This window comes from Protopterus annectens, chromosome 12.part0 (genome assembly GCF_019279795.1).
Source record: "Protopterus annectens isolate FY-2018-M chromosome 12.part0, PAN1.0, whole genome shotgun sequence".
Lineage (NCBI taxonomy): Eukaryota > Metazoa > Chordata > Ceratodontiformes > Protopteridae > Protopterus > Protopterus annectens.
Genome location: NC_056746.1, coordinates 149,416,844 through 149,442,323, shown reverse-complemented (window position 1 = coordinate 149,442,323; position 25,480 = coordinate 149,416,844). Strand labels below are relative to the sequence as shown.

General features: G+C 39.9%; 1 protein-coding gene across 3 annotated transcripts in view; it reads left to right on the top strand.

The window, feature by feature from the left end:
• NTAN1 (N-terminal asparagine amidase) overlaps positions 1-22,809 on the top strand; it is a 371,301-nt gene extending 348,492 nt beyond the window's left edge. For all 3 annotated transcript variants that reach the window (XM_044089177.1, XM_044089175.1, XM_044089176.1), the window contains one exon: positions 21,540-22,809. In XM_044089177.1, the coding sequence (XP_043945112.1) occupies positions 21,540-21,707 (168 nt within the window). In that variant the 3' untranslated portion in view covers positions 21,708-22,809. The remainder of the gene's footprint in view (positions 1-21,539) is intronic.
• Positions 22,810-25,480: the final 2,671 nt, after the last annotated feature.

The following is a 25,480-nucleotide window of genomic DNA, read 5'->3' as shown; positions in this document are numbered from 1 at the left end:
TTAGAAATGTAACAAAAGCTATTTTGGCTAGTGACAGGAAAGTATAAAAGTTGATGTCAGTAAACAAGCTGATCAGATTGAGATAATCTTGGCCAACATACTGCTATAATCTGGTTAGCTGCAAATAAAGAAGTTTTTCATCACCTGAGACAGATGTGACTCGCTTGAATTTTTTCTTCTGACATTTTGGTCCTTCGGACCGGAAACCTCTATGAAGATACTGATCAGACCGACAGAGAGACCGAAAAACCTGCGCAGGTGAGGGTTTCTTATCTTAAGATTCCCTCGACGGAAAGCCCTCCGACTGATTTGTCATTGGAAAGAGGCCGGCCGCTCTCTGATCCCTATCTGAGGGACGGTTTCCGAGCCAAAAGGGGAAACGGAGTCTCATCTGGTTCAGGTAGGATGAAAACATTTTCTTTTAATTTAATTTAACCTTGTCGACAGGGTTTTTATTTTTAGTTAAGGGTGGGTAGGAATAATTGTTAAGATTATTTTGTTAGGATTACTTGTTGTTTTGTTAGGATTACCTTTTATTTTGTTAGGATCCCCGTTAAGATAGCCCCATTTTGTAATAAGCCCTGTAAAAATAATTTTGATGCAGTCCTAAAATATACAGTCCTAAAATAAGAAATCTAGGAAAACATGGGTTCAAGTTGCTGCAAGTGTGAGAGTGATGTCTGTTTAAATGTTGATGCTAAGTATATGAAAAGTTTAAACAAAAATAATGTTAAATTTTTGAAGAAGTGGAAGTTGAAATATGATTTTGATGGTACACTGAATAAGAATGCCTGTGCAAAATTGGTTAGAGATTTAAAAAAGGATGCAGGAACTAGAACTAAAAAGCAAAGACAATTGGGATTTCCCCAAGCACAAAAATGGTTAGAAGAAGCAAATAAACGAGCTATGAAAGAAAAAACAGTGTCAGGAAAAAGAGAAAATAAATCAAAAGGGATCACTGGTGCTAAGTGGAAAAGTAGCTTTATTTTTAGATAAGGAGGATGAGCACACAGATTGTGCAGTACAAAGGCAGGCAACCGCCCCACCGTATGGTGAAATTGCTGCTGCCATACCGGGGGAACCTCCTCAATATCAGTCTGAAGATGTGGGATCTGTACTGCTGGGTGGGTTATTAGCTTCTCAAGGAAATGTTGTGACCCCTCCAATTTACCCACAAATTCCCATAGTACCTAAAGTTGCTTTGCAACAGGTAGACCAACCTATGCAGTTAAGGTCAGGACCAGCAGGGCAAGGACGCTGGGCTATTAAACTTTCTGACCATTCAGAAGCTCTTCCCTTAATACTAGTTGCAAACCCACAAGCAGGAGATGTTGGACAAGAACCAACTATTTTAGTTTATCGTCCCTGGGCTAGAGAGGATATAAAACGAGCTACGGATGGTATTCCTCATCCCAAGGTTAATTTTGAAAAGTTTTCTGAGGACATAGTTGGTATGCGTTTAAGTTATCATCTAAATGGTTTAGAAGTAGAACAAGTAGTGCGACAAATCTTAGGTCCAGATTGGCACTTAGTTTGTGGTACTTGGACATGTAAGGCAGATGATGGCACTACATTAAAGCATAATTCTGGGGTGTTAGACACACGAGTCACTGATCTGTTAAAGAGAATTTCTGATAAGTGGCGTTCAAGAGCAGATTGGACAGTAATAAATCAGTGCATTCAAAATGATGATGAATCTGTAGATCATTATATTGTAAGACTGACAGAAGTGTTCAGTAACCATTGTGGAATGATGATTCCGCAGGATCAGACTAATGATAGTCCGTATGAACAGCAATTAAAGAATGCTTTTCTTAAGGGTTGTAAGGCTCCAATAAGTAGTTTTATAACTAAGCATATGGTAGATCACAGAACATGTAGACTGCAGCCTTTGTTTGAATATGCACGGCATGCTGAGCGACATTTTAATCTAAAAAAGAAAAAGAAAGTACAAGTGCTGGCAGTAGGGGATGATGGTGGGATATTCTTAGTACAGGACCAAAGGGGGCAAGGGCGCCGTGGGGGCCCGCAATGGGACACATTAAATGAACCGGGTGGGCATTTCACTGCCGACTGTGAAGAGTGGCAACATCCCCCACAGCTTACGAACAAGGGCTCCACATGACTATATGATAATAAAGAAAGGCGCCATCTTCATTATAGGGATAATGAAGAGGCAGACACTCTCTACGATGAATGTCAGAACACTCTAATGGAAGGACGGGATTGTGACTGTGAAGTCATAAACCTGGCAAATTTGGGTATTGCTATGCATGTAGATCAGAAACCCATGATAGAGTTTTTGGTTGAGGGACAAAAAGTGAAGTTTTTATGTGATTCAGGTGCATCGCGTACACTTTTGGGTCCAGCAGTTCTGCCTCCGAACTGCGAAACAGATGAGTTTGTCCTTGTAAAAGCGGCAAACGGGAACATTTATAAGGAACCACTGTCTCGTCCTCTACTGTTTACAGATCCGCAAACAAACCAAACTGTTAGGTGTAGGGTAATTATATCAAAAGTTTGTCCAGTTAATTTGCTAGGAAGAGATTTGATGCATGTGTTTGGAATAGCGGCAATTCCCACATCTAAAGGTATTGAGGCAAAAAGGTTAGCGGATGGCTTAGTAGTACAGGGAGTACAAGACTTGTTTTACCGGTATAGCCTAGACTTGATTTCAGACGGCCCAGGGAGGGTTGATACAGAGTTGATCAATCTAGCTCTAAGTAAATCTAGGAGCGGGTCACACGAGGTTGCGCACTTACATTGTACAATGTTCTATAAGGCCCCTGGTCCGGATAAAGAATTTGAAAAAGAATTCTTTAAGCACAAGTGTGCAAGGATAATTTTGAATGATATGTTTTGGGATACGCAAGGTAATACAGTAGTGACCTGTACTTTGACCAAGGAAATGAGTTCTTTATATCGCTCAAGTTATAGCCCACATATCTCAGTTACTAAAGCAGTGGGGACACATTGGGTAGATTTGGCGAAAAAGGTAACGATTTGGAACACAATGTCTGAAAGTCAGTTGAAAGATCAACAGATCCAGGTACAAAGATTAAATTGGATGACTTGGGCATGACCAAGTATGCACCTCAGGGATGACAAAACAGAAATGGCATGACAAATCCTCCTAACTCAAGAGGAAGATAGTGCATTAAGTGCCTTGCCTGTAGATTTATGGTCAAAAGGTAAAGGAGATGTAGGATTAATGAAAACAGCAGGTGAAGTTTGTATAACTGCAAAGTCAGGTTTTAGACCTCGTAAGCACCAATATCCACTAAGTAAGCAAGCAGAGGAAGGAATTAAACCAGTTATTAAACAGCTAAAACAGGTAGGAATTCTTGTTGAATGCCCAGATTCTCCCTGCAATACTCCGTTGTTTCCTGTAAAGAAACCGGATGGGTCATGGAAGTTGGTTCAGGATTTATAAGCAGTTAATTCAGCTGTGATCCCAAGAGCACCGGTGGTCCCTGACCCCTATACATTACTTAATGATTTACTACCTCAGCACAGATATTTTTCTGTCATAGATATAAGCAATGCTTTTTTATCCATACCACTACACAAGGAGAGTAGATTTTGGTTTGCATTCACTTTCCAAGGTAAAATATACACATACACCAGATTGCCACAGGGTTATTGGGAGAGTCCAACAATATTCGCACAAGAAATGGCTGCGAATTTAGCTCAGTTTGTTCCCCCAGAGGGAAGCCAGGTTCTGTTATACGTAGATGATATTTTATTGGCCTCACCCACGCAGGAAAGTTGTAAAAGGGATATCCTTGCCCTTCTTAGTTTTTTAGCTGAGCAAGGACATAAGGTAAATTAAAGAAAAGCTACAATTGTGGAAAGCACAAGTAAAGTACTTGGGTTATTTAATCTCGCAGGCAGGTAGACAATTGGAGAACAAAAGAAAACAAGCAATTCTTGAGGCACCTATGCCTACGACTAAGCGGGAGATTATGTCATTTTTAGGTGTGACTAATTTTTGTAGAAGTTGGATTCCTAATTATGCTGAAGAAGTAGGGCCATTGACTGCACTGATCTATGACATTCCCATGGCAGCTAAAAGGTAATATACAGTGGACAGATAAGGCAATACAAGCATTTAATACAATTAAGCAATTGATAGCAGGATCCTCTGTTTTGGGTTTTCCGAACTATTCTAAGCAGTTTGTACAAATGGTTGATTGTAAGGGAGGATATATGATTTCAGTTCTGGTACAAGTACATGGGGATAAACAGAGACCGATAGCTTTTTATTCCTCCAGATTAGATCCTGTTGCAAGGGCATTGCTGCATTGTGTTCAAGCTGTAGTGGCAGCCGCCAAGGCAGTGCAAGCCTCAGCATCATTAGTTTTGTTTCACCCATTAAAATTGCGAGTCCCACATTCAGTAGCTACTATACTTTTGCAAGATAAGATAACCTTTTTATCTCCTAGTCGACATTTGTCATGTATGACAGTGCTGCTGACACAGCCACATATGACCATAGAAAGATGTACTACTCTTAACCCGGCGACACTTTTGCTGACTCCAGAAGAAGGTACTCCACACGTTTGTTTAGAGAGCATTCATGCCAAAGTACTTCCCCGACCAGATTTAACGGATATTCCGTTGGTAGATTCTGATCTTGTTTTGTTTGTAGACGGATCAGCAAAGAAGGACACTGTAGGAAAAACACTAGTAGGGTATGCTGTCACCACAGAAACTGAAGTTTTGGAAGCAAAAGGATTGTCAAATATTTATTCTGCCCAAGCAGCTGAGTTAGTGGCTTTGACTCGAGCTTGTTACCTTAGGGGAGGGTAAAAAAGTGACAATTTATACAGATAGTCAGTATACTTTCTCCACTGTACATGTTTTCGCTCAACAATGAAAGAATAGGGGAATGGTTACTGTGACAGGCAAAGCAATAAATCACAGAGATTTAATTTTACAGTTGTTAGATGCAGTGCATTTACCACTTCAGATAGCGATATGTAAATGTTCCGCACATACTAACAAAAAAGATCCTGTCTCTAGGGGAAATGCTTTTGCTGATATGGCTGCAAAAAAGGCAGCTCAAGAAAATGATTTGCTTTTACATGACAATGATTTAGAGCCCGGACACCTCTTAGACTTAGAGACACTAAAAGTAATGCAAACATTGACAACGCAGAAAGAAAAATGTCGTTGGGTGAAATATGGTATCACTCAACAGGATGGGTTGTATAGGGCATCAGATGGCAAAATGGTATTACCCTCAAACCTTTTTAGGTATGCTACATTGGTTAGCCATGGACCTGCCCATGTAGGAGTACAGACAATGGTTCAAATAGTGTCTAAAGTGTTTTAGTGTAAAGGATTTTCAACTTATGCAAAGCAATTCTGTTTATCTTGTTTATTATGTGCAAAGTATCATGCTCAGGAGGGAGTTAAAAAATCTCAGCAGGCGTTCCCTACCCCTCCATATCCATTCCACACACTTTGTATGGACTTTATTGAGTTGACACCCTCAGATGGAAAAAAGGTTCTGTCTAGTTATAATTGATGCTTTTTCTAAGTGGGTAGAAGCTTTTCCAGTAAAGCATCCTGATGCACACACAGTAGCTAAGCTTTTAACAACAGAAATAATTCCCCGATTTGGCCTTCCAAGGCGCATTTATAGTGATAATGGGTCTCATTTTGTAAACCAGATTGTGCAGAAGTTTGGTCAAGTGTTTCAAATTGATTTCAAGTACCATTGTGCTTACCATCCGCAGTCAGCTGGACTGGTGGAGAGACACAATGGTGTCCTGAAGAGTAAGCTCCGCAAACTGATGGCAGAAACGCATAGATCCTGGACTGCGTGCCTTCCATTGGCACTCCTGTACATGCGAATCTCACCCTCCTACAAAGGACTTACACCATTTGAACTTTTGTTTGGGAGACCATATTACGTCCCGCAGTGGCAAGGATTGTTGCCAGCGGAACGTGAGGGGGGGTGAGGATCTGGCGGATTATATGAAGAAGCTGCTAAATGTCAAGTCTCTTGTAACCAATGACTCCTTTGCAGATTCCAGAAGTGAAACCTTGTTAAGGGTGGCACCCGGGGACTGGGTGTGGATCCGAATTGTGAAGAGAAAGAACTGGTCATCCCCCAGGTGGGAAGGCCCATATCAAGTACTTATCTCGACACCTACGGCTGTAAAGATCACTGAGAAGACTTTGTGGATTCATATCACCCACTGTAAAAAACTTAAGACTTTTCCTTCTACCATTGATGTTGGTCAGACTCCACCGGACCCCTGAATGCAAAGTCTGACTACAAAGGAAGGATGGCCATGTTCAACTGGTACTTGAACTGGTACTTGATGATGATTTTGGTGGCGAAAGTAAATATGTCCATACGAGAAGGGACAGTTGTGAGAGAAAAAGGAATGGTGGTGCTGCAAGCGCAAACAGGTGTTACTACTGTGTTCAAGGTAAAACTTTGTGAAAGAATTTTGGACTGTGCTAAATGGAACAATAATGATTTCCTGACTCTTGCAAAATACTTGTGCAATAGAGACTGTGCGTCCTGGTCAAATGTTTGGTGGTCACCAAATGTGAACGGATGGGAAATAAGTGGTGCAGTGATACCGGAGAAAGATAAGAGCAGGCAACAAAGAATAAAAATTGCGCATTTCCAAGGTACTGAAGTGATTACTATAACCATCGTGTCACCACAAGAAAGTGATTCAGGAGTTTATGGAATCGGAGTGTCTCTTCCAATTGGAACTGATCCTTTGGGGACTTTCCAACTTAAAGTGCAAAGCCTTAAAAATGCTACAAGTAAAGCAGATTTTGCCTTCACAGAGGAAGAACAATTGTTACTCAAGACAGGATTCGTACACCATAATGAATGGTTATCTTGGGTTAGATATAGTACCCGAGAAGTACATCGTGAGAACTGTGTTTCTTGTGCTGAAGGTAAACGGCAACTAGCGACAGTCCCATTGATGCAAGCTGAAGGTAATCTGACGTGTCTGTTAAAGTTATTCTTCAATAAAACTGAAGATAAATGCAAAAATGAAACTCAGCGTTTTCCAGTCATAAGCAAAGTTGAGAAACTGCCTACAGCGATTTCCTATTCAGGTTCGTATATGTGCATTTCCAGAGATGGCACAGGAAAGAATTATGGCAATATGGGACAGAACTATTGCAATGTTACTGTGAATGGCAATGAAAATCCATTTCTGGAGAACCAAACTCATAGTTTAGCAGACGTTTGGTGGAGATGTGGAGACAACAAACTCAGATCAAGGCTTATGATTCCCTCGAAAGGAACTTGTGCACTTGCAAAGTTAATTCTACCATTCTACATTTTCCCAGTTCCAGCAAGCAATTTCGTAAGAGAACCTGAAATAAAGCCGAGGTGGTTGAATAAGAGAAAAAGAGAGGCACCGAAGCAATCCTTCGATAGCGGTGTCTACATCGATAGCATTGGCGTACCAAGAGGCGTGCCTGATGAATACAAAGCAATAAACCAAATAGCAGCTGGTTTTGCATCCATCTTTGTCTGGATTCAACACAATAAGAATGTGGACTGGATCAACTACATTTACTATAACCAGCAGCGTTTTGTGAACTATACCAAAGATGCATTAAAAGGTATTGCTGAACAACTGGAGGCCACTTCGCAGGTGGCATGGCAGAATCGAATTGCGTTGGATATGCTCCTGGCCAAAGAAGGAGGAGTTTGCTAGATGTTTGGGACTTTCTGTTGTACATATATTCCGAATAACACTGCCCCTGATGGGAGCATCACTCGAGCTTTGAAAGGTTTGGAAATTTTGTCCGAAGAATTGGCAGAGAACTCTGGGGTAAGTAATCCCTTCACAGAGTTTCTACAAGCGTGGTTTGGAAAATGGAGTCATCTCATCAGCAGTTTCCTGGTGTCCGTCGGAGTCGCTGTGGCTATCGTGGTGGTATGTGGTTGCTGTTGTATACCCTGTTTCAGAGGTCTTCTACAAAGACTGGTTGATACTGCTGTTATGAAGACGATGTATCAGCAGTTGCAACAGACTGGTGAAAGTGAATACATTGAAATATGACTTTTGCAAATGTTTTGAAGTTTAAAAGTTTGTCTTGCAAATGAAATAATGTATGCAAAGAAAAACTTAGTTTTTACCATATATTGCTGAAATAAAAAAGACTAATAAAAGTGTTTTGAGGGGGGGAAATGTTAAGAGAAAAAGTTATAAAACACATTATTATTTGTCTCTTTCTCCCATCTAGCAAAATGAATATGCTATTTGCTGAAGTGTTGGTAAGAAAAGGTCATTGAACCATGTTTATTAAAGATGGGCTTTATCTATCATAGATGTAGTTTGCTTATGAACTTGAATAACACCTGTTTTCTTTACTTCTGAATAAGAGTTAATTTACTGAGGCAGGCTCTGGAAAATTCCAGCTACCGTTGTGGTTTTGAGGTAAAGCATTCTTTTCTGTGGTAAATTTTGATCCTAGATGTTTTTCATAGCCAACTGTCAACTGTTAGAAATGTAACAAAAGCTATTTTGGCTAGTGACAGGAAAGTATAAAAGTTGATGTCAGTAAACAAGCTGATCAGATTGAGATCATCTTGGCCAACATGCTGCTGTAATCTGGTTAGCTGCAAATAAAGAAGTTTTTCATCACCTGAGGCAGATGTGACTCGCTTGAATTTTTTCTTCTGACAATAAATAAGCACCTATCCAGGCTTGTCTAAGGGTCATCTCCCGGTGTTTTCTCCTGTCTACCTGATGAATCTGGGCATCTTGGGGCAATGCAGCAGCTGCCTCATGTTCACAGACAACCCTTTCCTCTTACCACCCAACACTACAACCTGTGAGAGATGCACTTATATAGCCAAACTCGAAGCAAAGCTCTCTTCACCCAAGACTGGACTAGACAGTCAAGAGGAGAAGGTAAACATTTGCACCACACCACGCTCCTCACATAGTCCCTCAAAATCTACACCATCAAAGCACACACATAGAAACACAAAACACACCTACATTCGTGGAGGCTCTCAATAAAAATCTGCCCAAGCAACAGTGACCTCCAAAGCAGAAACACAAGCAACCTCCACCCCCCAACAAAACCCAAATGACACATAGCCCACAAACTCAGTGTGCCACTCAACCACAGCCCATATGGCATAACAACGTACCCAACACTCTAGTCATAGGTGACTCTATAGTCAGGCACACTGATGTTCCACTCACCATGCTAAACAAGGAGAAAGTTACTGTCAGCTGCCTGTCTTTTGCCAGGACCCACCACATAATGCATGCACTCAGTTCACTCCACAAGTACGAATATGACTCTGTCATTGTCTATGTTGGTGTGAATGACCTGAGATGTACCTCCCTGGACTACATGAAAAGAGACATGGAGGAGCTCTTCGATCTTGTAGCCCAGGCAGGCATGACCCTAGTCCTGAGTAGCATCCTGCCATCACCCAGAATGATACCACAGTACAAGGACAAAATGTTTGATTTCAACAATTGGCTAAGCTTCTGGTATCATTCTAAGGAGATCCAGTTTCTGTCTGCCTGGAATGACATGATGCTTTGCCAGAGATGGCCTGCACCTATCACCCTTGGGATTCCAGATACTCGCTAAGGCTCTTGCCACCCCTATAGTGACTTTTTTAGGCAAGGTTCAAATGACAAATTCACCACCGTAACAAGTACAAGTAATCATAATCTGAGGGTAATGCAACTCAATGCTAGAAGTCTAAACCTCAAAATGCAGTCACTCGAGGCACTCCTTAAAAAGAGAACATTGACATCTGTGCAGTGACAGAGACCTGGTTCAAGGCTCCAGAGAGCACCCCTGCATTACCAGGGTATAATTCATACCACGCCTTTCAGCCACCTAATCTGGACCAAAACACTAAATGCGGAGACGTGTCCATATTCATTAAGGATATCCACACCTCCAGGCTAGTTGCTCAGCATAATGCATCTGAGATTATCCAAGTGCAACTAACTCTGGGCAAGATCACAATCCAAATTGTAGCTTGCTGCAGATCCCCCACCATGCCCCATGATTCCCACTCCTCATTTCTTGATACACTGGAAAAAATTAGGGTACAACCCAACACCCTAATAATGGGTGATTTCAACTGCCCCACCATTAACTGGGAAAACTACTCCTGTACCAACCCTTTTTCTCAACATTTTCTGGAATTCATAAATTCCAATGCCTTGGATCAACTTATCCACACCCCCACCAGGGGCAGCAGTATTCTAGACCTGGTCATTACCAACATGGGCAACTGGTATTCCACATCAGAGGTCAATTCCTTGTTGGTCAGATTCGACCACAAGCTAATCACCGTAGACATCCACATCCCACCCCCACCCTCCATTAGGGGAGACCACTGTAAAAATTTCTCCAAAGCCAACTTCACGCTTTTTAGGACAGAAGTGGCAAGCTTCACGACACCCATGCAGACGGACAGTAGAGGTATGACTGCTGAATCCTACACAATTGTACTTTATAAGCACTTACATGAGTCCATGGATTGTGCTATCCCAAACAGAACCAAGATGCTATTCTCCAAAAAAAAGGAAGCCAGTCTGGTGGTCCCCTGCCATAAACAAACTCTACAATGGAAGAAATAAACTGTTGCAAAAAAACAATAAAATCCCATGATTGGAGGAACTCCCTGGTCAGCCTCAGTAAGAAGCTGAGATCCCTCATAAAATTCTCCAAAGCTAGCTACGAAAATAAAATCACCACTGATTCTAAAGACAACCACAAAACATTCTATAGCTATGTCAAGAATCTCAATGACAGCACTCAGATCTGCTGTGAGTTACAGCACAATGGCTCTAAATATACAGAACCAACTCCTGGCAGATAGGTTCAGTGCTAACTTTACCCCCCCCCCCCCCCATAAAGGGCCCATTTCTATACCGGAAGAATGCAAAGTTCCTGTAATTATGGCTGCACAGATAAAAACCACACTCTCCAAAACCAAGGACACAGCTTCCATGGGACCTGACATCCCAGGCTGCGTTCTTCACGAACTACAGAAAGAACTGGCACTCCATCTAAGTACTATTTTCAGTCATAGCCTCACCTCTGGCTTTGTGCCCACTGAATGGTGCACATAGACAGTTATCCCACTCCACAAAGGGGGAGCCACCACAGACCCCGGGAACTACCGCTCCATTAGCCTGACAAGCCTGGTCTGCAAGGTGAGAATAATACTGATACCAGACACTAAACCGCAGTCTTGCAAGAAGCACTCACAAACAGCAAAAATCGAAGTGTGCAAAAAAATTTTTAGCGCTTTCATCAGAATATAACAAAGACTTCTTCAGAATACTTGAATCAATGACCACATGTGTTTTAAATACTTTCATTTAATCCGTCATGTGATAAAATAATCCAGTAAAAACCCAACTGATACATTTAAAAACATACAAAATGGAAACCCTCTTAAAGAAATAAAACAAAAAATATGTATTAAAACTTAAACACAACAACAACATATTAAATAACAACGTCAAAAAAAGCTAAAATATACACTCATTGTGCCTAACTGTGTCCGATAGTGATTAAAAAACTAAACCCTGTATGAGAGCAGTTTTAAAAAACTGACTATAGATAAACCATCATTTAAACCAGGTGCACATAAGGCATTTAACCTGATCTGCCAACATAACTCTTTGAAGTCTAACAAGTCTTCCCAAGGTCCTCCTCTGGGGTCCTGTGGGGCTTTTTCAATAACAACAAATGTGAAGGATTATTCTCAATATGCCTATATAGTGCACCGTTTTTGTTTTTATTTTTGATGTCTCTAGCATGCTCATACATCCGTTCTTTAAGCTTTCTCTTGGTCTTGCCAATATAAAAACCAGAACAGGCCTCACACAAAGCTGCATAAATAACTCCCACAGTATCACAAGTACATTTTCATGCTATTTTAATGTAAAATTATTGATTTTGATCTTATTTACTAATTTGACTAGTGGACATTGAGAGCAAAATCCACATTTTTTCATCCCTGTGGCCTTTTCTTTTGTGGTACACGGTCCTTTCTTTTCTAAAAGTTGTTTAAGCATGTACCCTTTTCTAAATACAGTATTGGGTTTAGAACCTAATTTTTCCATAAATTTCCATAATTCCATCAAAGCCCTGAAAAATATGCCAATTCTTGTTTAAGATATAAGATAGAAAATGGTGATCTACACTAAATCTAGTAACAAAAGAACAAATATAATCCTTGTGATCTGTCTGTTTTTCTTGTCTGTAGTGGCTGTCTACCAAAATACTTTTTTGCCATCATAAAGAATGGGTACTATAATACCTTTTTCTCTTTTAGTACACTCTTCATTAAATAAATTGCCCAAAAATTCTAACGGTTATTCTTGAGATGAAAACATATCCAGAAGTAAATGACATTGAGCCAGAAAATCTTTGTCTTTCGTAACCATACGGGCTAAGCTTATAAATTGTCCTTTAACTAAACTCTTTACATGCAAAGGGTGACTGCTATTGTAATGCAGTAAGCTGTTACTATAAGTTCATTTTCTAAATAAATTACTTACAAAACAGTTGTTATCCTTTCTGATAGTGACATCTAGATAGTTAATGCTGTTCCAACAATATGTATGAGTAAATTTCAGGAACTCTGTAGTGTTTGTTAATGTAATATATAAAGTCCTGAATTGCTGTCTCATCACCTGTCCATAAAAAAAAAAAAAAAAACAAATCATCTATATAACGTAAATAAAGAATCCATTTACCAGCAAATAAAGAATTAAATATTTGCGCTCCTACATTAACGTAACAATATTTGCGAAAATGGGGGCACATATCGCCCCCATTGCCACACCTGTTTTTTGGTGAAAAAACTGACCTTCAAAAAAAAATAAAATTATTTTTTAACATGATATCCATCAAAGTAACAAGAATAAGCACCTGGTTATTAGTAAACAATGAACTACCATACAAGAATTCTTCAAACCACTCAATACCAATATCGTGTGGGATAGAGTTATATAAGCTAACTACATCAACAGTCAAGAAAGAAACATTCTTATCACAATGTAATTCGTTTAGTTTATTTCAAAAAGTGCTAAGAATCTATACATATATGCTCTTTATTTTTCAGAACTTCTTTAAGTATGTGGTCCAAGTACTTTCCTATAAATTCCTTTTTTTGAGCCATTAGCACTAACAATGGGCCTCATCCACTTTGTCTTTGTGTATCTTTAGCATACCAAAGATACACGGTGTTCTAGGATATTTTACTACAAGAAATTCTAGTAACCTGCCGTCTATTAATTCTTGGTCATACAAATCCTGTAAAGCCATGTCTATTCTTTGGTATGAGACATTCATAAACCTTTTAGAAACTTCTTCATATGTACTATCTTCCAACAACAACAATGCATTAATTCTGTTTGTGTAATCAACTTTAGACATTAGTACCACTAACCCTCCCTTATCTGACTTCATTATGCGAATTGAGTGTTGTTAATCAGTTCATCTAGTAATTGCCTTTCTGTATTTGATAAATTGTGTGTCATGTTTTCTTTACAAGCTAACTTTTCTCGAAAATCAAAATCCTATAATTTCTCAAAAACTGTCAAACAATGTATTAAGGGAGGATTAAAAAGACTTTTTTTATGAATAGAAAAGTTGTTACCATTACTGACACTATTGTTAAACATTAAACGAAAGTTAAGATTTTTCACAAACATGTTTAGATCTAAAATGACTTTGACTAGGTCAGAGCGTCTTGTAGGAACAAAGTTTAAGCCCTTACAAAGCAAATTCACAATGTTCACATAAAAAAAGTACGTAGTAAAGTTGAAAACAGTAAATTCACCTTTTGAGTTGGTAATTTCCATGACATGCTCACAATTAAAATTGTTTGCAGTTCTGATCTTCTGACAACGTAACAAAACGCATCAAGGGCTTCAACTTGCGGTCCTCGAGAACCATCATGACCGTCAAATAAATGAGTAAACTCTGTGCCAGTTACTTCCAATACTGTTGTCTGTTGTAAAAGGATTGCTGATTCTGATACCCTCGACCTTGTCAATAGCGTGGTGGCCTGTAGTCTGCTCGTTGTTCCTGGTTCCATATTCTCGTTGATCTTCTCTGAATGCCCTGCCCTAAAGGGGCTTGTTCACTGCGTGACGCATTAGTGATGACTTCCTGCTCATTAGTAGTATTACGATCAGAACCTGAATTAGATGAAACCTGTGCTGGTTTGGGATACGCCAAACCTGATGCATATGCGTTAATGTCCCTTAATAATTTTTTCTCCTTACGATTTTGTACATCTCCAGTGATTTTATCAGTGCTCTCAAACACATTTTTGTACTTGGAAACATTGTGTTCAAAAAACAAATCACTACATATAGTTTTGTCTAAATCAGACAGTTCTTTCTGCAAAGTTTCTATATTGTTGTGATTATGTTTCATTAAAGTATCAAGCAATTCCATACCTTGTCTGTCAAACAGTGCAACAAGTTCAAGGTGAAGTGGTGAGTTGTATACAAGCCCCGTAGGGTACGTGGGACCTTGGGAAGACTTGTTAGACTTCAAAGAGCTATGTTGGCAGATCAGTCTAAATGCTGGTTTATCTATAGTCAGTTTTTTTAAAACTGCACTCATACAGGGTTTAGTTTTTTAATCACCATCGGACAGTTAGGCACAATGAGTGTATATTTTAGCTTTTTTTGTTGTTGTTATTTAATATGTTGTTGTTGTGTTTAAGTTTTAATACATAATATTTTTTGTTTTATTTCTTTAAGAGGATTTCCATTTTGTATGTTTTTAAATGTATCAGTTGGGTTTTTACTGGATTATTTTATCACATGACTCATTGAATTGAAAGTATTTAAAACGTGGTCATTGATTCAAGTATTCTGAAGTCTTTGTTATATTTTGACGAAAGCGCTAAAAATAAAGCTGTGTTTTTGCACACTTCGATTTTTTCTGTTTATGAGTACTTCTTGCAAGATTGGTGTTTCGTGTCTGGTATCAGTATTGTTCTCAGTTTTCATTTGGGTTACTGGTCTGCAAAATCATGGAACATATCATCATGGAACTTATAAACAAAGACATACTCTTGCCCCTACCCAGTTCGGGTTTGTGAAAGGCAGATCATGTCTCCTAAACCTGATAGACTTCTTTGAAGCAGTCACCAAAGCTGTAGACAAGGGTAAGGTGGTTCACACAGCATATCTAGATCTCGCCAAGGCTTTTGACACTATCCCCCATTCTGGAATTATAGATAAACACACTAAACTAGGTATAAATCGTTATGTCACAAGATGGGTTGCCAATTGGCTCACTGACAAAACCCACACTGTGAAAGTAGCAGACTCCAAATCTGACTTCAGACCAGTAACAAGTGGAGTGTACCACAGGGTTTGGTCCTGGGTCCTCTCCTGTTTGGTATCTACTTCTCTGAAGTACAGGCTAACACAGAAGGTCTTTGGCTAATGAAGTTCACAGATGACTGATTGCAAGCTAGGAGACATAATTGAAACTCCTAACGATGTGGACAATCCTACAAAAGGGCTCACTGAGACAGATGCCTGGTGTCAAAGCCATGGCCTCAAGCTCAATGCCAAAAAGGGCATTGTCATCCCCTTTGGTAAAAACTCTGTACCCATGAACTACCACATAGGCGGTAATCTACTTAACACCGAAGGTGTGATAAGAGACCTTGGGACACAGGTGGACATTAGTCTCTCCTTTGATAATCACATCACCACATTAGTCAGAAAATCCTTCCACATGGTACACCTCATCACAAAACGTTTCTCATCCAGGAAAAGTCATTGTTCCCCTCTACTCATCACTCATTAGACCCATTATAGAGTACAACGCCCCTTTTGGTGTGTAGCTCCGAAGACATCTACAACAACTGGAAAGGCCGCAGAAGTACCTCACAAAGAGGATTACCAGCCTCAAGCAGATACCCTATGCAGACAGTCTCAAAAAATTCCAGCTTTACTCCGTTGCATATCGCCTACTCGGAGGCAATCTCTGCCTAATATACAAAGCTATGTCAAACCCAGAGTTGTTGGACATGCTCCACTTAAAGAAATCCCAATCCCTCCAAGCTACATGCTCTAGGGACCTAAACCTTGTTACCACAATAAACAGAACATGCTGGAGGGATAGATTCCTGTCCCAGAGACTTCCCATACTCTTGAACAAACTACCTATCTATATCAAACAAAGCTCTTTCATTAGCACTCTTCAAGAAAAATCTTGATGATTGGATGGGAAATAGGAAATTCCCCCCAGGGATCACTTTTGTGGCTCTGCTCGACAGGGGCACAGGAAAATAATTTTTTTGGGTGGCGAAAGCCAGGGTACCTTTTTGGCTAGGCTTATATAGGCCTTACGGCCAATAGCCTAGTACCTACCTATGAACCTGTTATGTCCTGTAAATCAAAAAAAAATGTTGAGATTCATAATGTTACCCATTATGAAGTTGGCAAAGCTGTTGTGTCTTTTCAGGATTACAGACCAGTCAAAGGAAGATTTGTTATTTTCACCAGAGTAGTGGAACTTTCCCGTAAGTTGGTGACATGAGTAGATATAATCACTCCCATGAGATGCTCACTGAATTTCACTAATTAATAGGCTGCCTTGCTTGCACGTATAAGTAGGTAATAGAGTAGGAGGAATATCAATGAAAATCACAGCAAAAAATCCATGTTTAATGTCAAGATGTATTTTGTGTCATTCAATCATGCCATCGTAGTTTGTTTTGTCCAAGATACTAATGTCTTCTGTTATGACTACTAAGTCATATGTGAACAGAATTGAATTCATTCTAAAAATGGCTGTTTTCATGTCTGTAAATCTACAGCCTCATAAACAGGTCACTTTAGTTGTATAATGGTCCAGTATTGCAAACATATTTGTAGGCTTTGAATCATGGAGTCCTCAGTAACCAGTACTTGCTGTGGACATGAAGAAAGCCATGGTTAGTGTGTCTGGCTATGATTCTGCTTGATGCAGATGGGATTAAGTTGCATCATTTTGAACAGGTAGTTGAATATTAGAAGAAGCTAACTGGTTACTTTGGGGGTGATTACACCTATGCTACCCCCTGTAGCTCTGGGATGATTACACCTATGCTACCCCCTATAGCTCTGGGGTGATTACACCTATGCTACCCCCTATAGCTCTGGGGTGATTACACCTATGCTACCCCCTATAGCTCTGGGGTGATTACACCTATGCTACCCCCTATAGCTCTGGGGTGATTACACCTATGCTACCCCCTATAGCTCTGGGGTGATTATACCTATGCTACCCCCTATAGCTCTTCTTTTCTTTTCTGAAATGGAGATAAGCAGACACCATCTCCTTCAACCTCATCACATACTGGCCCTTTATTTATATACACTATTCATAGTTACCTACAACAGTGTCAGGAAGCCTTGAATTGTCTGGGTGGGAGCACATCCCCTTGGGTGGAAACCATCAGGACACGTATTCTGAATTTTGGTACGTCACGTCATTTTGTCATAAATTTTCATTTATTGCAAGAGATGTCAGAAGCAGCTATTGTATCATTCTCATTTGTAATCTTTTTACTTATTGAGCATTGATATAATTATCCCGTCAAATAGGTGTTAAGTTCAGAACTTGTCACATTTACTTCAGACAGACGTTAACTGAAATTCTTAAGGAATGTTCTTACTTGACAAAGCAATTTACTTGGTGACAAAGAAGACTGAAATATTTGCTAAAGATACAGTGTTCTTGCATGGTGAATGGCTAACTAACTCCAGCACTGCACTACCTTTTCTAACAAACCACATTTCCCCTTGTTTCTCAGGGAGCTCAACATTAAAGTTAGCATAGTTATCAGGATTGTGGGAGGTGCTAGGGGTGTAGTCTACCCCTTCACAAAACTACCTTTTCTTATCCTGCTTCTCATAGCATCAGCTTCTTTAACTGAGACTGGCAAAAAAAAAGTTGAATCCCCCCCCACCACCACCACCACCACCACCACCACCACCACTACCACCATTACTACTTCATACCCTTTTCTGGTTTATGAGGACCCCTTAGTCTTAAGAACATTTATGAAAATGAAAATGCTAAGAGAATTCAGAAAATGAAGTAAGCCATTTTTGTGCGTAGAAAATAAGTAAAACAACCAAGCGCTAAACTGGAATTTATTAAAGACACAACCTCGTCTGACACCTTCGGGGAAAAAAGCCTTCCAGGGAGTATAACTTCTTGCTGAGGAACTGGGAAAGGTAATGTTTTTTAAAAAATACAGATTGCCATTTGGTTGTTTTATTTATTCAGAAAATGAGGTAATAAGTTATATCATACTATACTTGGCTGCATTTGCGAGTAGGAGTTTGTCTTTTTGAAATTTAATTTAACTCCCAAACCCATGTCTGTGTCACCAGAAATATGATTTATGCATGTTCCTACTTTCCCCTTTAATACTGCCCGTTTTGTGCTCTTCCACTGTTAACGTTTCTGCTCATCACAGACACAGAAAACTGCACTTTGAATCAAATAAATAATTGTTTAATTCCCACAGTTAAAAATTAGTGTTATGTAATTCTCTTTAACTGTGTTTGTCATTCCTTAACTTCCTTATTTGCTTAGATTTACTTTTTTCACATAATAGAGTAGGGACTGTGACAGACATTTTGTGTAAGGAATGAACAGTAATATCTATTCCCTAAGCAGGTTATACAGATTACTCAGTAAGAAGGTAGGCAGACTTGATGGGCCAGACAAATTTAATCTGATTTTAAAATTCATGTTTCTCTGTTGTGAAGTTATTGGTCTGTAGAGGGGGCTGGCTCTTAATGCTTGAGCTCCACTGAAACCAAAATGCCATCTACTTGGCTATATATGCTGTTAATACGTTTACCTTCTGTAGCTTGATGTAGTAGCATGCACAGTCTAGCCACCATCATAACTTGAAGGTACTGATGTACTTTCTGTCTCCATCTACTTGTTTTCAACTTTTGTTTTCTGCTTGAATGAGATAAACTGTAATTCTTCTCTTATGACTGATGAAGTGTCTTGTCATGGGTAGGTGGTTGCATAGGACATACTGGACTTACTGGCATAGTGGCTATATCACAGTATCATATTTTGAGAGACAGTGAGTTAAACAATAGTGCTTATGTATTTTGTCACAGCTGTTTTAAAATTCTAAAGCCCCCGTGTTCTCAGGCATGCCCTGTTTGGTTTGCACATGATTTCCCTTGATAACTGGAGCTGAGGTGCATTCATACCCCTGCAATTCTATTGTATCTAGCCACTCTGAGTTTGGATCCCCTTGCATTTGTCATTTGGAAATAACATATATTTGATGGCTCAGAAAACTAAGCCCAAAGTTGGGGCCATCAGCCACACTGCATGTTTTTCATGGAAGTCAGGTGTAAAGCTTTTGCTGTTTCCAGTGGTTTATGCTGTGAACCGGCAGTGTTTGCATGAGAACATTATGGTCTTCATTTAGTCCTCCTTATGATGGAAGTGGACCAGTGGAAAGATCAGTTGCAATACCCATTGAAAAAGATGTGTACCAGAGCATGACGGACTGCATACCTGGCTTTTCTGCAGTGTTCATTGTGCCTTTTCTGACCTCTGAGTAGGTCAGTGTTGTGGAAAACTGAATGCCTGTTTCAGCAGTATTCGTGCCACTTCTGGTTTGCAGAAACTAGTGTGGTTTCTGTGAGCACACAAACTTGTTTGCCAAGTCTGTGTACATCTGCTACCTAGCACTAGATGTGAAAGGATTCATTTTTTGTTTGTAAATGTTTAAATGCTTCATTGATTTGCCCTCCAGTTTGTCAGTCCCAGTGATTGAGTTGCAGGTCACACATTAGTAAGGTAACAAGGTGAGAGGTGTGTTAGGTGCTGGATTTCATGTGGAAAGTGTTATAGAAGTGTACCTTGCTCATATTATTGTAAGTGAGGCAGTTATTTTAATCCCTAAATTTGTAAAATATGAATATTAAAGATCTCAAGGTCCCCCAGGTAGAGGAAGTGGCCCACATGTTGTTATGCACTACCAACGTGTACTGCTGGGAGAGTAATTTTATCAAATAAGATTTTTAGGAAAGTAATAGTCATTTTTTTTTAAAAAAAAATTTTCTGGACAAGTTTTTTAAGTTTTGGTGGATTCATTGTATAGTTAAGCTAATAGCTGTGGGATAACAGACAGCATAGTAGAGGCAGGTAGTTCAACTTAGACCACTTATAGTTCATTACTAACTGAATGGCTGCTTTTGGTTACTTTTTGCTATTGTGTAAAGCAACGTTGTTTGTTCTAGGGCAAAGTGGATGATATCACAGTCTTGAATTAAAACATACAAGCTTTGTTTTTTGTGTGCATCTGATGAGCAGAAAGGGAATAATAGGATTCATTGCCTATTTTAAGGACCCTGAAATAAATTACTCTCATTTGATAATGACTGAGTCCAGCAAATTAGTCTCTTAGAGTGTGACATTTCTGTTTGCATAACTTTGTATTAGTTTTATGTTTCTGATAGGTTTGCTGTGGCAACAAATGGACTTCAGGGTAAAATGAGTAATGGTGGTTGTGAGAACTGTGTCTGTATAATTTCATGAGAAGATTTTTTTAAGATAACCAGGAGAATCTATATTTAAATGAAGGTGAATCAGCTGAGCTGAATGAATTTTAAGAAATGGATAATCAACCCCCTGGATGGATGATTGACTCATTGCATTGTCACAGTGTGGCATGCTGCAATTTATTTTTCTATTTGGAGTGGGTATATAACTTCTCAGAATGGGTTATGCAGTATTAGTCCATAATTTGTCCTTACTGAGGTGAACTGTATGAGAAGTAAAAATCCTGTATATCTCACCAGACAAGCATCATTTTTAATTGCAGACATGACATCAGCAAAATTTCATGTTGTGAAGAAATGGTTTGCTGATGTCATTTTCAACATTTAGTCACATAATCCTTAATGGTGAAACAGCCGCCTTAAGTGAATTTTATAGCTGAGGTTCCTGTTCTCATTCTTAAAAGTTTTGTAATGAAGTCTCAAATGTTGAAATATAGCTGTTTGTACATAGGAATCAATTGAAGGGTTTTGCAGACATTTTAGTAACGTAGCATAGAATGCTGCATTTTTCTTATTTTCCATTGGTGGTACTTGTATGACGACTTCTTAAACTGAGCCTTGTAGCACTTGTCCAGAATATATATCTTCATTGAGATGCCATTTCATCAGATGAAAAAACATATGTATTTCACAGGACAACACTTTTATGAATGCAAACTTGGCATCACAGAAAGTCCACGTTCTATGGGGGTGCATCAAATTCAGCACTGATCTGCATATAAGTGTTGTGTTTCACATAAAGCATATGAATAGAGGATGGAAGCCAGGTCATTTGATAACCAGCAGGCTATAAATAAAGAATATGGCTTTTGTAGAAGTGTGTTCTGATGATAATTTATTGGAAAGACTGAATATTTTTTTACATAGTAGTCCTGTTTTACGTCGGACTGACAAACTTTTCTGTTTTATTTTCAGTGCTTATCAACATCTCCACTTGTTGAACCTCCACATTTTATTTCTCATATTAAAAAGATGTTAATGTTTTTGAGAGACCATCCTTGTCCATCTGTTTTCTTTCCCGAAGGGAAGCCTAGAGTATACAAACGGAATTCTGAAGGATTGTGGGACAGAGTATACAGCTGAGCAGTATTTCTTTGTACACAACAGTGCTATGGACCTTTGACTTTAGTTTCACTTAAAGAACTGTATTCCTGAGGGGATAAGGAAGAAGTAATATGGCCACTGTCCTGTTTAATGCCATTTTATTATACAGTTCCTTCATGTTGTTAACTTGTTTTTCTGTATCACTGAAAAATGTTATTTTATGAAGTAATATGTGATCTTTGACTCTGTTGAAGGTCTTCTTACTATCGCTTTCATATGTTTTACCTGTTCTCAGTAGTAAACATGAAGCTGCTACAGTAATAATTCTCCTAAGGTAATGTTTTATGTTGAGGTTTGCACATGACAAGTGTCTTGCCTTTAGTTTGCAGCCCTTTTCTTACAGCGCTGCTTTGTCATATTACTCACCATTTACCAGTCACTGCTCCTTCATCTTTTCTTGCTCCTTACTTACTGCTCATCTCTTACACACTCCACCATGGTTACTTTTTATAGCTATGTTGTTGACCTCCTATTATTTTACAACTCGCGCATCTTTCGTTGTTTTTATTCCAACTGTAGTTGTATGGCATAAGATTCTGTGATCTTTATTGGCAGTGGTGTTTCATTCCCCCAACTGGCAATTTTTTTTTACTGATGTCCTGGCTGGGCTAGTCATCTCTGCACATTCCCTACCACTTACATGTGACCTCCTATTTGCAGGTCTCCCTTGATGCAAAGGTCCAGTGCATACATCCCCCAAAGAATGGAGGGCTGCCATAACTTCCCATACCTATGTAGTCCTCTGCTTCTTAGGTGTGTTCTTGAAGTGAGTTCACAGGTACTTTGAAGACTGCTTCTTCGCAACCATGCCAACTGATGCCATGATATCTTCATTGTGACCACTCCCTTTTTACAAGTAGTAAACTTTGTAAAAATCTGAGGCATTAGCTACTCAGTTTCATTTCATGCCATATAACTGAAATCCCTGCCCTAAATTATGAGAATAATGCTAAAAAAATAGTAAGATATTGCTAGAATCCGGGATGTTAATTATTACTTGCATAAGCATTGAGCTGCCTGTTGGTCCAGTTTTGTGAGGTTTCAGCCAGCAACTTGTAGTTTATTGGTCGTTTTGGGCCAGTTCCTAGCTTCTTTCAGCCCCCTGATATAAAAAACGCTAAACGCGCGTTTTTTGGCTTGTACCTACTCAGCAAAAGATCCTCGTGGTGGCCAGCAGAGTAATCCAAGCTTCAGAGAGCTGAAAAAGCGACTTTACCTGATATAAGTATTTTTTTTGTGACTTTCCACTTCTATTTATCTTGCTACTGTATTCTCGCCTGTTTGCTGATACATTGCTACTGTTTTATTCTGCATTTATTCTGATATTGCACTTGTTTCTCAGTTTGTTACTTTAAATATCTGTAACTGTTGCAAATTGTTTGTGTAGGCTGTGATAGCCGATTTATAGCATTTATAAGTGTTTACTGTATCTGTTCTGCTTGTCTCTTGAAAAAAAAAAAAAAAAAAATATCTCTTGTTTTCCAGCCTTGCTAAGCTAGATTAGTCCAGTTTCAGAGCTTGCTGATCCCTGGACTTTGTTTGCAGTTCCTGTTACTGATTCTTTACCTAATTTGGAAAGGAGGAAGTTCCTTTGCTATCCAGTGGGAGTGGGAAGCATTGAGCTGCCTGTTGGTCCAGTTTTGTGAGGTTTCAGCCAGCAACTTGTAGTTTATTGGTCGTTTTGGGCCAGTTCCTAGCTTCTTTCAGCCCCTGATATAAAACGCTAACGCGCTTGCGATGAAGCGATTTAGCGAAGTTTGCGCTGAGCTGCTACTGTTGCACACTAGGGCAACGCCGTTAAGCAGATTTAAACTATTAGGGCTACCTAAATTACACTCTTCAAATTTTCCCTTAAAACTACCTTCCTCGAACTATACTACTGATCTAATCAGCGTATCCTATAACTAAAAAGATCATCTCTACTTGACTCCAAGTAGACTATTCTCTATCTGTTAAACCTAGCACTTGCTCCTACAGTACTTATTACCTTGATACGGCACTCTTGTCATAGATAGTACCCCAAAAAGGCAAACCCCATTTCTGTCACCCACGTCCCCCGGAATCCTTTTCAAAGTTTTTGTCTATTCCTTCTAGCATGTCGACGGATCAGTTGCTAGTGTCCTCTCCTGCTCAGCTGGTGAACCTGGGAATTTTGAGGCAATGTTACAATTGCCTCATGTACACAGACAACCCTCTCCTCCTCCCACAAAACACAAATACATGCGAGAGATGCAACTATACGGCCAAACTGGAGGCTGAGCTCTCTCAACATAGGACTGGCAAGACCAGTCAGGAGGAGAAGGTTACCACACACACTATAGACCCAGTCTCACATAGTACCATCACAACCTCAAATCATACACATAAACACACAAAGACATACTCGGAGGCTCTGAACAAAAAATCTACCAAAACAGCAGAGGCCACCTAAGCAGACACCCAAACAACCACCACCTCAGAACACAGCACCTGCAACACATAGACCTCACAGTCAGAGTGTCAAACAGTCACAGCCCTTAAGGCCAAACACAATGCCAGACACACTAGTCATTGGTGACTCCATAGTCAGACACACTGACGTTCCGCTCACCAGACTGAGTAAGGAGAAGGTCACAGTAAGCTGCCTGTCGGGCGCTAGAATCCGCCACATAGCGCAAGCACTCAGGTCTCTCAACAGCAGGTACAAATATGACTCAGTCATTGTCCATGCTGGTGTGAGCGACCGGAGACGCACCTCCTTGGACTACATGAAAAGAGACATTGAGGAGCTCTCTGATTATGTAGCCCAGGCAGGTATGACCCTGACCTTGAGCAGTATCCTACCTTCACCAAGAATGATGCCACAATACAGAGATAAGATGATCAGCTTTAACAATTGGCTTAACCACTGGTGTCATTCAAAGGGGATCCAGTGTCTGTCTGCCTGGGATGACATGCTGGACAAGCCACGCTGCTTCGCAAGGGACGGCTTGCACCTGTCACCCTGGGATTCGGATATTGGCAAAGGCTCTTGCCACCCCCATAGTGCCTTTTTAGGCAAGGCTCAAATTCTAAACCTACCACCCTAGAACACAAAAAGGAAAAACTAAGGGTAATGCTGCTCAATGCCAGAAGTCTAAATCTCAAAATGCACGCACTCGAGGCCCTTCTCAATATGGAGAACATCGATGTCTGTGCTGTGACAGAAACCTGGTTCAAGGCTCCTGAGAGCACCCCAGCACTATCAGGTTTTACCTCATATCATGCGTTCCGCCCCAAAATCCGGACAATACCAAGAAAGGAGGGGGGGGTATCCATATTCATCAAGGACACCCACACCTCAAGACTGGTGGCAACGCACGATGCATCGGAGACCATCCAGGTGCAATTAACCATAGGCAAGACTGCTCTGCAAATTGTAGCATGTTACAGGCCACCCTCACAAACTCAGGAACCTCACATGGCCTTCCTGAAAACACTAGAGGATAAATGTATCACCAAACACCATCATACTAGGTGACTTCAATTACCCTAATATAGACTGGGAACACTACTCAAGCCCAAACACCCTAGCCCAAAAGTTCCTGGAATTCATAAACTCAAATGCCATGGAACAACTAGTCACCATCCCCACAAGAGGAGATAACATACTTGATCTCATCATCACGAACATGGGAGCACAATGTTCAACACCGGAAGTATACGCCTCACTGGTGAGATCAGATCACAAACTAATCTCGCTGGAGGTCCTCATCCCATCCCCACCTGAAATA